The sequence below is a fragment of the Bison bison genome, unplaced genomic scaffold (assembly GCF_000754665.1).
Source record: "Bison bison bison isolate TAMUID 2011002044 unplaced genomic scaffold, Bison_UMD1.0 scf7180017864160, whole genome shotgun sequence".
NCBI classification, from domain to species: domain Eukaryota; kingdom Metazoa; phylum Chordata; class Mammalia; order Artiodactyla; family Bovidae; genus Bison; species Bison bison.
In genome coordinates this window covers 7,098,427-7,112,536 of record NW_011494732.1, presented here as the reverse complement: position 1 = coordinate 7,112,536, position 14,110 = coordinate 7,098,427, and the positions used below count along the sequence as shown (strand labels likewise).

The following is a 14,110-nucleotide window of genomic DNA, read 5'->3' as shown; positions in this document are numbered from 1 at the left end:
CCGCGGAGTGGGGGGGGGGGGTTCATTTTTGTTGAGGATGAGCAGCTTTGGTCCCAGTCTAAGGAGCTGAGGAGACATCCCAGGATACGGAGGGTGGCCCATCCACAAGTTGGTGTGATGTGAGGGCAAGAGAGGTCTGAGGTCCTGAAAGCCCTTCTAAACCTGAGAGGCACTGGGAGCCAGCCTGTCCACAGCCATGAGATGGAACTCTTTGGTGTCCCCCACCCCGCCCACCAGGAGACAGACAGGGTCTGCAGCTTGGTTGGGAAACACATGCCAGAGGAGGCGATCTTTGGGGAAAGGGTCACTACCCCTCTGTCACGTCCCTCAGCCACTGCTCAGCTTCCCTTCTCTGCCTCCCAGTCTGCCCCTCAGCGCATCCTTTCTTTTTTTAAAAAAAAAGTTAATTTGGCTGCGTTGGATCTTTAGTTGTGGCTCGAGGGGTCTTCACTGCATCATGTGGGATTGTTTGTTGCAGTGCGGACTGTTTAGTTGGGGCGCTCGGGCTCCAGAGCATGTGCGCTCAGTAGTTGGAGTGCAAGGGCTTAGCTGCAGAAGCATATGGGATCTTAGTTCCCTGACCAAGGATTGAACCCATGTCCCCTGCACTGCAAGGCAGATTCTTAACCACTGGACCATCAGGGAAGTCTCTCGCCCTATCCTTTCTGAAACCCATATCTGATTCCCTCATGCCCTGACTTGGTATCTCTCACCCCTATGAGTTTGGAACTTAACCTGTTACAGGCCACGGAGCCATGGAAGGTTCATGATGCTTTTGGCTGCTGTTGTTCATGAAAGAATTTTCAAAGTGGCCTCAACACCTGTAAGGCTCTGGCCTCCTTCCAAGTAAAGTATGATGTCTCTTCAAGCTGTTTCATATACTAAGCCTCTGGACTTTAAAAAAAAAAAAAAAGATTTTCATGCTAAAAGAGTAGGGGGAAGTGTTTTTTAAAACCACTGATTTACTAAAAGGTGGAAACCACCAAATGTCCATCAACTGATGAATAGTAAAATATGCTCTATCCCTACAATGGAACACTATTTGGCCCTAAAAAGGAATGACTGGGTACAATGTGGATGAATCTTGAAAACATTAATGTTGAGTTAAAGAACCAGACACAAAAGGCCACTTACTGTACGATTCCATTTATATGAAATGGCCAGAATAGGCAGGTCTATAGCAACAGTAGATGCCAGGGGTTGGGGGTGGTTGGGGAGGGAAGAGTGAGTGATTGTCAACAGGTATGGGGTTTCTCTTGGGGATGATGAAAATGTTCCAGAACTACAGACGTGATGGCTGCACAATACTATAAATGTATTAAATGCCACTGTATTGTTCACTTCAAAATGGTTAATTTTATATTACATGAATTTGACCTCAATTTAAAGAAAGAAAAGAAAAATGCTGAGATAAGAGAACGAAGGCCATACCCCTTGACAAGCACGCATGGTGCCTCACTTGCCAAGGCCCAAGCTCTGTGGTTCCTGGAACATTCGGACCCGTTTCGCTCCCCCAGTGAGCCTGGCCAGCCCTCAGGACCCAGCGGAAGGGGCTCCTACCCTGCGAAGCCTCCCAGTCCCGCCCCTCTCCCCGCTGGCCTGTCACTGTGTGGACACTCAGTGTGTGATGGCACCAGAGGGTGATTTTTTCCAGATTCATCTTCCTCAAGAGGCCAGAAGCCCTATGAGGGCTGGCACTGTCCCGTGCTCATCTCTGTAACCTCATGCCTGGCACACACAGCTGAAGCCCCCACGGCCTCCTTGTCCCCCAAAATTCAGTCTCCATGTGGGACCTTCCTCAGGCCAACACTGATCATGCCACTCCCCTGAATCAAATCCTGCAGGTGTTTCCCACACTTCTGGGACCAAGATTTAAATTTCTGCTGTGGCCTCAGGACCTGTGTGCTCTGGCCCCACCTCCTGTCCAGCCTCATGCCACCCTCCCTCCACCTCCTTTGCCCTGTTTCAGCTGCCCTGATTTTCTTAAGGTTCCTCGTGGGCCTTGCCACCTCCCAACAGAGGGTCGCTGCATTTGCTGCTCCCTTTTCAGGAACACCCCACCCTTTACCCTCTTGGCCTGAACACCCCGCCATCCTCTTAGCATACGCCTTCCAGGAGGCTTTCCCCAACCCATCACCTGGGCTGCATCCCCCCAGGAGGTTCCCCTCGCAGCCCCTCTGTTACCTGCACGTTTACTTGTTGGTTCTTTGCCCAGCATCTGCAGGCACCATCTTGGTTTTATTCACCTCTGTATTCCCCGCTCCCACCACAGGCCTGAGACACCACTCAGTGTTCTAAGAAGTGTTTCCTGAATAATCAACGCCTATTTCAGACCTCTAGGATCAGACGCCTTCTCCCAAGAATATTCACAACCAGGAACAGAATAACCCACAGCGGGTGCTGGGAGCCCGACGTCAGCTGCCTTCCCCACCACAGGCTCAGGACATGGGTGTGGTGGGCGGACGAGAAGGAGTGGGTGTGGGTGAGTGTTCAACAGTGAAGATCATGCAGAGGCCCCTCGTTGAGGAGGCGGAGGAGGAGGAGGAGGAGGAGGATGTGAATAGATCCCCCAGGGCTCAGGTTCTAGAGGGAGAGAGAGTGTGGGGAAGCAGAGGGCGAGGTGCAAAGCTGGGAGCGAAGGAGCCAGCACTGGGGCTCCTAAGGTCACTCGAGGCTGGATGCAGTACCTGGTCCCCCCACAGAGCCCAGGGCCCTGCCTGTTGGGGCTGGTGTTAACTGAACACACCCAGGACTCCCGAGGTGGCCATGGTGAGGCAGCCCACTGGATTGCTCCCCTAGGACTGCTGCCCAACCCCTGGCCCCCTGAGGGTCTCCCTCCTGGAGTCAGACACCCTCTGGGCACAGTCTTGGCAAGTGGGTGATTCTCTGAGTCTCCAAGGTGATTCTCTAGCTCCATCTTCCTGGATCAGGTCCCAAATTTAAGGCCATAAAAGGGGATCCAGTAGTCCCTGAGAAAACACCCCCCTCTAGGAGATGGGAAGAGTCACCCCGGCAGTTGCCCACACTGCAGAGATGAGACGAGCTAAGCCGTCTGCTCTGGGGACAGGAGACCCAGTAGGGGTAGCCCCTCTAAAGACACCGTGGCTCCAGCTCCCCCCAGGCACCTGCCCTGAGCCTTCTAAAGCTCCTCCTTCTCCCCTGGACAAGCTCTGAAAGCAGGAATTCCACAAAGGGCAGAACAATCCTTAGAGAGGGGCTACCCTGTTTAAGTAACCTGGGACCCAGCTGCAGAGAGAACTCAAGCTAGAAGATGCAGGGGCCACCTGGCCTGCTGTGTGACCAAGGCCCAGGGGCTGGGAGCTGTGGGTGAGAGGCAGACCTGGCCAATCCCTGACTCTCAGGCCCAACATCTGCTTCTCAGTTGCCTGCCCGTGTCCTGGTTCATCCCTGCCAGGCTGCCTGTGGCTCTCTGGCCCTGCTCTTGAGCAGCAGTTCATCCTGCCTTACCACGGTTGCCAGGCTGGGAATGTGTTTGACCGAATTCTCGACCTCCTCTTCGGTCACCTCGACCAGCGTGCAGTTCTCGTCCTCCGATGGCAGCGGCTCCGCCCCATGCCTCGTGACCCAGGGGTGCAGCTTCAACGAAGGACAGGAGGGGTGAGGGGCCGTTGCCACTGGCTCCCAGAGACCCTGCCTGTGAGCAGAGCCAGGGAGGGGACGAGGGAGGGGAGAGCCAGTGGCCTGAGGTCAGGGATGCAAGAGAGCAGGCAAGCCAGGCAGAAGGTGGGGGTGAGCCAGGTGGGAGGAAACATGAGATAGATGGAGGGAGGGAGCCACAAGGCCAGAATGTGAGCTGGACTGGATTCTCCATCTCGCCCCGTGTCTTGGCAGAAGGGCCTGGAATTTGCCATCTGCCTTGCATGGTTGTCCGAGGAGCACCTATCACTCCTCTGCAACTCTCTCTGATGCCTGGAAGGCTCAGCTCAGAGCAGGCAGCATCCTTCCCATTTTACAGAAAGGGAAACTGAGGCTCAGGGTGGCACAGGGAGAACACTGAGAAGAACACAACTGGGAGGGGACTTCAGCAGAGGTCTGCCCCCCAACTACCTGCCCCTTGGATCCAAGCCTTTATCTGTAACATTTTGGGCTGCCCCCTCTTCAACTGCTAGTTAGTCGAGATGCCTAGTTCCCGAAGGAAATCTCTAGATTTCTGAAAGGTCCATGTGTGTGTACGTGGCTGCAAGGGATCAGTAGGGATCTTATCTAATGCTGTTCTTGCAACATAGCGGAATTGAGCAGGCGAGGGTCAGACGTAGATGGTCAAATTGCTCACTAACTTCCTCTCACATCCACTGTATTTTCTCAAAGGGATAGGAAGCGTCAAGGAAAAGACCCCAAGATTTCGGCAGCCACAATGGAGCATACAGAGACTCTGGTCTGGTCTAGGGAGGTAGAGGCCATCAATTTAAGCCAAGTGAAGCAAGTGCTAGCTGCCTGGCTGGTAGCAGATCCCACTTCCACAATCACAGTGAACACAAGTCCCAAATCCTCCCCGACCAGCTCCCAGCACCCCAGAGGCCACAGGGCATGGGAGGGCAGTGGTGCAGAAGAGAGTGTGGCACTGTAAACAGCGGAATGTGGGGCCTGACCGAGGCAAGGCTGAGCCAAAACACCCAAGCAGAGGAGATAGGCTGAGCCCCTGGCACACACCCCAAGGGGCAGCAGATACCTTGATCTCTGGCACCACAATCCTCGACTCAGGGTTCTTGTCCAACATGCGCGTGATCAGGTCCTTCAAGTCCTCGGCTATGTCAGGCCTTGGGGTAGGAGATACATCAAGGGTGGGAGACGTCACCAAGGGCTTGGAGAAGGTAGCGACTTATGGTACGTGAAGGATACTCACTGATCTGGAAATTCCAGAGCCTGGCTCTTGATCTTACTGTGTAAACACATGATCCGCTCGTCCATGAACGGGCACTGCGAAGAGAGGTCAGGGACACAGCGGCCATCAAGGGCTGGCACAGCTGTCCTTCAAGGGCAGGCAGCACTCCACATGGGTCACAGCAGAGAAAGAAACAGCCCAGCAGCCCAGTCCAGGGAGGAGGCAGTTCCTATTCCCCAGAGATCTAAAAGGACCAGGAGTATCTTTCCAGAAGGGTTAGAGCCTTCCTAACTACACTGGCTTTCCTCTGTAGCTGTGCTTTAATTTACCTACATAAAATGTTAGTCACTCAGTCGTGTCTGACTCTTTGTGACCCCATGGACCATAGCCCGCCAGGTTCCTCTGTCCATGGAATTCTCCAGGCAAGAATACTGGAGAGGGTAGCCATTCCCTTCTTCAGAGGATCTTCCCAACCTAGGAATTGCAGCTGGGGCTCTCCCACTGCAGGCAGATTCTTTACCATCTGAGTCATCAGGGAAGATCATAAAGCAAAGACCGAAAGCAAACACTCACTTCACCCACCTGCCCTGTGAACATTAATAATACAAAGAAAAATACAAAAGACAAAGCAGCAGTAGCTGTGATTGGTGAGGGCTCAGCCTGGGCCAAGCATTGTATTGAGGTTTCTCAGGACCAACATCTCATTTGGCTGTTACCTCTGCCTGGAATGTTCTTCACACCAGTATCTGCATGGCTTGTTTTATTCCATCATTTAGGTGTCTGATCAAAGCTCAGCCTCTCAGGGAGGTCTTCCAGAGCTCCTGTCTAAAATGGACACCCACTCCACCTCCATATGATTTCTCACCATCACATGTCCCCTCCTGACATTATATTCCGTATGTATTAGGGAAATTTCCCTGTGGTCAGTGGTTAGGATTCTGCGTTCCCACTGCTAGGGACACAGGTTCAATCCCTGATTAGGGAACTAAGATCCCACATGCCACATGGTGTGGCCAAAACATAAAACCATATGGATTTATTCACTGTTTAATTACTGCACGGGAATGTCAGCTCCAAGAGGGCATGGATTTTTGTCTGTCTTGCTCACTGCTGACACCCAGTGCCCAAGAACATCCCTGGCACAAAGTAGGGGCTCAATAAATACCTGGTGAATTAATGAATGCTTGAATTATTTCTGCTGATCCTCTCAGAAGCCATAAAATATAGTAAATACTGGACTTCCATGGTGGTCCAGTGGTTAAGAATCTGCCTGCTAATGCAGCAGACCTGGGTTCCATACCTGGTCCAAGAAGATCCCACATGCCACAGGGGAACTAAACCTGCGAGTCCCAACTACTGAGCCTGCACTCTAGAGAAGGCACACTGCAGCTACTGAGCCCACGCGACACAGCTAGAGCGCAGCTCCCACTCACCGCAACTAGAGAAAACCTGCGCACAGCAACGAAGACCCAGGGCAGCCAAAAATGAGTAAATAAATAATTCAAAAAATAGCAAATATTATTCTCATTTTACAGAACAGAAAAAACAGAAGCTCAGAGAGGTGTCATGTCCTAGGAAGCATGAAACTGGTATTTAAGCCTAGACTGTACCCTGAAGCCTGTTCACACACCACCTCCTGGGTGACAAGGCGATCTTCTCACAGGGGGAAGGGCCTGACCCAGGAGGAGCTCAGGGATTGTTTTGGAAAAAGAAACCTTTATGCAGGGTGCTCAAAAGGCTGCAAAAGGTCACAAAAAGTGACCTTGTCTACTCCTGTCCAAGGAAAATGATGCCATGAAAAACAGTAACTTGAGATGTCAGGATTGCACAGGTGCATCCATTTGACAACTCAGCAAATAGTACACTTTTAACATCTGTAGATTCCCTGATGTGTAAACGTTAGCCCAAAAGAAAAAAATGAAAGCCACAGATAGTGAGCTCTGGCAAATGACTGCACTCTGAAGCATATGTAAGAAGGTACAATTCTTACAACTTGACTACAGGATTGAAAATTTTCTAATCAAATGTTGGGTTGTGGGGAGATTATAAACTCCTTTACTTCTTCATGGGATCAGTTTCTTAAGCTTTCCTCAACAGGAGCATAAGCTCAGGAGAAGGAATAATTCTCATTTTTACTGCTCACATAATCAGTCTGAACTGTAGAATTAAAAATGCTGCCGCTGCTAAGTCGCTTCAGTCGTGTCCGACTCTGTGCAACCCCATAGACAGCAGCCCACCAGGCTCCCCCATCCCTCGGATTCTCCAGGCAAGAACACTAGAGTGGGTTGCCTTTTCCTTCTCCAATGCATGAAAGTGAAAAGTGAACGGGAAATCGCTCAGTCGTGTCTGACTCTTCTCGACCCCATGGACTGCAGCCCACCAGGCTCCTCCATCCATGGGATTTTCCAGGCAAGAATACTGGAGTGGGGTGCCATTGCCTTCTCCAAGAATTAAAAATAGAAGCCCCTAAATACGAGTAATATAAAAATAACAAAAGAACAACAAAATGAAGACAAACAGCACTCCCTAAATCAATAATGCCAAATGTTTTAAATTCCATTCCAATTCTATTCTTCCAACAACAGCTTCTAGGAACACTGTTGAGAAGAACATCAAAGCAGTACCAGGCCCAGAAAGAAAGACTGCAGTTATTGATTAGTGATGCCTATCTCCTGTTCAGAAGTGGAAAGAGGTGCACATTTGCTGTCCTTGACCTAAATTCATCAACTGTATTTACAACCTCTAGAGCCTCTGCCAAAATCCCGTTTCAGCAGGTTGTCTTTTCACAGATATGACTGTTATGTACAGCTATGTATATTTGGGAAGGCGTACTTTTTCATATTCAGATCTAACTGTGGAAATAAAATAACTTTTAAATGAGTAAGTACTACCTCCCTGCAAGGGTAACTGTTAGTCCAAGGGAGCCACCCACAACACCCAGGACACAGGACACCCCACCTTACCTGGCCAAACACAAAGCAGTACAGTGTCACACCCATGGCCCAGACATCCAGTGCCTGCAAGAAAAAGAGAGCTCAGTGTGAGGGGGCAAGGGGCAGTAAAGGGCATAACCTTCTTTCACCTGTCCAGGATCCAATCCTCCAGCTTTCCTTTGGGGAAGCATCTCTTTTTGACTGCTCAGACCATGGGAGTTTGAACAGGGCTGCTCCTGCCCATCAAACCCCACATGACTGAGCACATGATTCAGGCCTGGCCAATGAAAGCAATACTTTCCCCAGGCAGTGTGATTGGTTCAAGGATGGGCACATGACCCGGAACTGTCCAATCAGAGCAACACTTCGTCAGGCACAGTGATTGGTTCAAGGATGGGCCACACTGGGCCAATTACAGCCAATCCTAGGATTTTCATTTGAGTCCTACAGAAGGAAAAATGCTCTTTCCACTGAGGCTTGTAAACTGGTAGAAAATAGCCTGGAATTACTAATGACGTTCACCTGGGGAGGAAACTAATTCAGGAAAACAGAGCTGAACCCCACTCCTCACCCACAGATCACTCTTTACCAGGGAGTTAGATTTTTGCCACTTACAACTGAAAGGACCCTAACACAGGCAGAATTGCATATCTCAGGCAGGTCCAAACCTACCTTCCCAGAGAAGATCTTCCGGGTTTCCGAGAGCGACTCAGGAGCCATGAAGGCCGGGGTGCCCACAGTGTTAGAGAGAAGGGCATCGCTGCCCTTGAACTCATTGCTCACACCAAAGTCCGCGATCTTGATGTGCCCATCTTCTCCCACCAGTAGGTTGGAAGGTTTGATGTCCCGGTGGATGATCTTCTGGTAGTGTACTGGGGGCAGGATGGGAGAGAGGGGACAGAGAATCCACACGAGGAGCTCCATGTGGCCCACACAGCCCAGAGACACAGGCAGGAGGCCCTCTGTTCTTCCAGGGTCCCAGGCCCTTCCCAGCCTTCCCCTCCCAAACCTGTGAAACACCCTCAGCTCTAAGAGTTAAGGGGAATGTCTCTAAGGAAGCTGGCCCATCCTCCAAAGTGAGGAGTGAAATACTGACTGCCAATAGTAATTGGTAACCACCTGCCACAGTCTAAGTCATGTGTGCATGGAGAGCTTTTGCTGAGCTTGGCTCCCAGCTAGAAGCCTTAAAACTTGCGACAGTCAAGCATGTTTTCATTTATTAACGCCACCTCACAACCTGTTCACCAAACCAACAATGACTGGAACAGGTATGATTTGAAGTGTGAAACAGCAGGATTGGGACTTGGCTAACGGTTCCTGCCTGGGTGTCCGCCCATGGGCAAGGACAATCCTACAATCTGGAAGACCCAACTGTGTTTCCGGGGTGGTGATGATGATGATGATACTGGTAATAGGAGCAGCAGCTGCTTTTACTGAATGCTAAGTGTTAAGTGCTTCCCATTCACCCCATTTCAGTGTCACAACAATCCTGTGTAATAACAGGCAAAGGGTATGAGTCAAAATGTTTAACAACCAGTAGCAGAAAGGACACCCTGCCAATCAGAACACTGATGTCCTGGCTGATTTCAGACCTTGTGAGAGATATTTTATTCCCATTTTACAGATGAGGAACTAAGGTTCCCAGAGGTTAACAGGATCCCAGGGTCCTGGGAATAAAGGGTGATGCTAGGAAATTAACAGTGCCTGGTAGAAAGAACTGGATAAACAGTGACTAACACTATTGCTCTTAGTTTTTCTGTGTGGCCAGAAGAAGGGTTTCTGCTTGGAGCGGGTGTCGCCATAGCTCAGGCAGCTCTGTTTCCTGCCCACCTCCGTGTGCTTCAGGAGGGAAGTAAGAAACCTTCCACTTTCCATCCACTATCTGGGAACACTAACCACCCCCTGGGTGAGAGTCCTCCTGTGAGCCCCGCTTACAGTACTCGATGCCTTTGATTAGATCCTGGAAGTAGAAACGGGCCTGGTCTTCAGAGAGTGGTTTGAGGGTGGGCACTTCCATCACAGGCCTGAAAGGTCGACACACACATGAAAAGCAAACCAGAGACGCCAGCCTTTGCCCCCTCCCACCACCTCATTCAGCTTTGCAGCTCAAGGAGCTTTGGGCCTCATACCTGCTGGGAATGGGGACACTCACCCTTGGTTGACCAGTTCAAACACTGTAGGATAGAGAAGGGGGTGAATGGTTACACTGGAAAAATGGAAATCCATCTTCCTCCCCTCCTCCCAGCTCCCAACCACCCCTAGAAACACTGAGAAGCACTGAAACTAACATGGGGGCTGGGGAGGGGAACAGTCCACTGAACCAAAACCACAGAAGGTTCTGCTTTTCTAAGTTCCCATCAGGAAGCTAGGGGTCAGAGATTTCTGGTGTCCCTGGGACCCCAGGCTGGCTATACATCTGGTCCTCAAAACAGCTGAGGACCCTCTGCCAGAGGAGACAAAGCAGGGAGACTGGAAACAGGTGGGGACAGCCTCTTTCATTGTCTTCTCATACCTAGGTGGGAGGGGGTGGGAGGGGAGTCCCAGGGATACGACTGATGCTAAACCATGTCCTGTCACTCATCCACATCCTGAGCCAAAGACCTGCCAAAGAACAGGTCTAATGTGGATTTACGTGGACACAAAAGCAGCAGCCCTAGGGGTCTACTGAACCCTAGCAAAGTTTCAGTTCAAGAAACAGCAAGAACAAATTTCAATGACCCCTCTCACATTTTCCAAGCTGCTAGGCTGTGTCAGGCTACGTAAACCAAGAATTGTCGGATAATGTTGTTCCAGCTCTTTAGCACTCTGTGTCAGCTGGCGCTCCAACCAGTGACTTCGAATCAAATCAAGACTTGGAGCTAGAGGTGGGGAGGGTGATCTCCCTGCCACCTCAAAGGCCAGCTGATTCTGTTCCTCCTCAACAGGGCCTTTCTTGACTCACTACCTGCTAGCTTCCTCACAGCCCTGTGTATGTGGGATCCCCTATCCCACCATCAAGTATTAGATACACTACGTTTAGGGAACGCACAGGGTTTTTGTTGTTGGAGAGGGGCGGTATTTTTTGCATTTCTAAAAGTTGAGATGAAATTTCAGAATATACAACTATTCCAAAGTGCATGATTTAGTGGTATCCAGCAGTCCACTGCCTCCAGGGCAAGCATCGCCTCTAATTCCAGCACATTTTCAGTCCCCTAAAAAGAAACCCTGTGCCCATTAGTAGTCGCTCCCCACACCCCTTCCCACAGCCCCTGGCAACCACTAATCTGCTTTCTGTTTCTATAGATTTGCCTATTCTGGACATGTCATATATATTGACTCATACAATATGTGACCCCTGGTAACATGCTTTTTAACTTAGCATGTTTTCAGAATTCATCCACATTGTAGCATGTATCAGTACTTTCTCCCTTTTAATGGCTGTATAATATTCCATAGTATGGATATGCTACATTTTGTTTACCTATTCATCAGCTGATGAACATTTGGGTTATTTCCACATTTTGGCTATTATGAATAATGCTGCTATGAACATTCATACACAAGAATTCCTGCACAAGTGTTTATGTGTGGCTGTTTTCAATTCTTTGGGGGTACCTAGGAGCGGAATTGCCAGGTCACGTGGCGTAGTTATTTTAATTTTGTTCTGCTTGAACAGATAAAACTGGGACTATGAAGCAGTACTTTAGGAAATGAAAAAAAACAGGACAGTGGATTTCAAAGTCCCATGCAGAATGATTTTGGAGTTTTCTGTTTTCTAGAAGCACACACTGGAGCTTCTTATGGAAGAAAAGTGTTTCAAAGCTGTCCAAAGGCTGAGATGGCCAAGGGGAAACAACCAGCTCCTCAGACAAAAAGAAGGCTTAAAGGTTCAGATCAGAAAAGGAACTTAACTCCCCCAGGGCCGCACCCTGTTTTCAGGTTCATCAACCAGCAATGGCCAAACCCGAGTTAGGGCAAATCTGCTGTGGCTTCAGGCTGTGGTTAGAAGCAAAGGCAATGGCTCTGAAGGTAAGGCTCCCACCAAGAGGAGCACTGGGCTCCTCAGCTCCTGCTTTCCCACCTTGTAAACTTAACTTTCAAGAGCTGCTTCATGAATTTCAATGTTTCCTCCCAAGCACCAAAACTCAGTTGGCATGAGGGAAGCTGGCCTGTGGAAACAGGTGTATTTTCAAGTCGCTCACAGTTTAACCCCTCCTGGGCCTGAGTGGCAGGTGGGAAGTTTTTAACCCCGAGAAATACTGATCATGTTCTCTACCCTTTGAGAGTCAGGCCTGCAGGTGCAGAACCCTTGCCGATATCTGCTAACTGGCTTCACACGCTGCCTATTCTGTCCTAGCCACACACAGCTATGGCTGGAAACGAAAAAATAAAGTATTGGGATTGTTTCAAAATCACTGGAATCAACACACCAAAACCACATGGCTCCTTCCCACTTTGCCACCTCAAGAAGTGAAAAATCTGTCCATGAAGCTGCCTGGTCCAAACGGCTTAGGCAATCCTCTCTGAGGCTTGAGTCATGTTCTTTACACACTCATTCAACTCCTCAGCTCAGTACCCTCCAAGGGGGACATGCTTGGCAGTCCAGTGGTTAAGAATCAGCCCTGCAATGCAGGGCATGCAGGTTCAATCCCCAGTCAGGGAATTAAGATCCCACGTGCTGTGAAGCAACTAAACTCATGTACCACAACTAGAGAAGCCTGCATGCCACAACTAAGACCAATCACAGCCAAATAAATAAATATTAAAAAGAAAAAAAAAAGTCCTCCAAGGGCCCCCTTCTCTCTCAGAGTAAAAGGCAGTCTTACAATGATGTGAAATGCCCTCTGCCATCTGGTTCCCAGGGTCCTGCACAGGTCTCACCTCTGTGAGGCATTCCAGGAGCCACTGTTTCCCAAGCCTCCAACCTGGAACTCCTGATTCCCCTGACCCTGCTCAGGTTAGCTTTTGTCCATGGTGCTGTCACCTTCGAGCTTCCCTCGTGGCTCAGCTGGTAAAGAATCTGCCTGCAATGTGGGAGACCTGGGTTCAATCCCTGGGTTGGGAAGATCCCCTGGAGAAGGGAATGGCTACCCACTCCAGTATTCTGGCCTGGAGAATCCCATGGACTGTATAGTCCATGGGGTCACAAAGAGTCGGACATGACTAAATAACTAAACACACAGCACAGCTGTCACCTCTAATACTTAGGTCGAGTGTATCCATCTGCCCTCATCAGAGCACTAAAATGCCCTGAGGGTGGAGGGCCAGGGTTTGAGTTTCATTCCCTGAAGAGCCTAGATCAGGGCCTGACAAACTGTGACATTTGTTGAATGGACAACCCACCTCCTCAAAAACAGCTCAAAGCCATTCAGAGTCAGGTCCAGGGCCTCAGGTGAGTGAACAATGCTGGGGATGCCATTCTGGGCCCCAAATGACCTTTTATATTTTGTGTTTTCTTCTGTGTTCCCCCAAACTTCACTTGTTTGCCTACCATGGTTATAATCTGGCTATATCTATATACTATGTAAACTATCATTTATTTCACACTTTTAAATTGATTTAGTATGAAAACTTTTAGTCTTATCTCAGGTAATAAAATCCATGAAATCATGAGTTTAGTGTGCTGGTTATAGTTTTTTCTATACAAATGGTAAAATAAGTCTAAAAAATGTTTTAAATGGTTGTCCATATACCACCTAAAATGATCTCATATATTTTTTTCAAATCATCTTTCTTCTTAAATTGTATTTGTTTTTGTCTGTGTTGGGTCTTCATTGCAGCAAGCGGGGGCTACTCCTCGTGGCCGTGCATAGGCTTCTCATTGTGGTGGCTTCTTTTGTTACAAAGCACGGGCTCTAGAGCACAAGCTCAGTAGTTGGGGCACATGGGCTTAGTTGTCCTGCAGCATGTGGACATTCCCAGAGCCAGGGATCAAACCTGTGTCCCCTGCACCAACAGGCAGATTCATTACCAATGGACCATCAGGGAAGTTCCTGTCTCATATATTTAAAGTGGTGCATGTACCACATTGAGAAATTGTGACTCTGTGATGTTCATAATCTTATATGAATGTTTCACAATTTTTTTAGGTTTTCATACCTGATGGTATTTATTGTGTACTTCTAAAATGTTTCTAAAGGAAGGGTTTTAAAGTTCTAAAATTTGAGGATGACCTACACACTAGATGCTCCTAAGGAACTGGCATTACCTTTTCAGGTGCAATTGTGGTATTGTGGTATTGTGAGGGCTGCCCAGGTGGCGCAAGAGGTAAAGAACCCACCTGCCAATGCAGGAGACATAAGAGACATGGGTTTGACCCCTGGGTTGGGAAGATCCCCTGGAGGAAGGCATGACT

The 14,110-nt window shown here is 49.3% G+C and overlaps 1 protein-coding gene across 1 annotated transcript in view; it reads right to left on the bottom strand.

The window, feature by feature from the left end:
• CAMKK2 (calcium/calmodulin-dependent protein kinase kinase 2, beta) overlaps positions 1-14,110 on the bottom strand; it is a 53,736-nt gene that overhangs the window by 7,962 nt on the left and 31,664 nt on the right. Inside the window, exons 9-15 of the mRNA XM_010841426.1 lie at positions 9,929-9,950; positions 9,712-9,800; positions 8,449-8,648; positions 7,807-7,860; positions 4,865-4,938; positions 4,691-4,778; positions 3,469-3,597 (exon numbers count right to left, since the gene is read on the bottom strand). Of these exons, the coding sequence (XP_010839728.1) occupies positions 3,469-3,597; positions 4,691-4,778; positions 4,865-4,938; positions 7,807-7,860; positions 8,449-8,648; positions 9,712-9,800; positions 9,929-9,950 (656 nt within the window). The remainder of the gene's footprint in view (positions 1-3,468; positions 3,598-4,690; positions 4,779-4,864; positions 4,939-7,806; positions 7,861-8,448; positions 8,649-9,711; positions 9,801-9,928; positions 9,951-14,110) is intronic.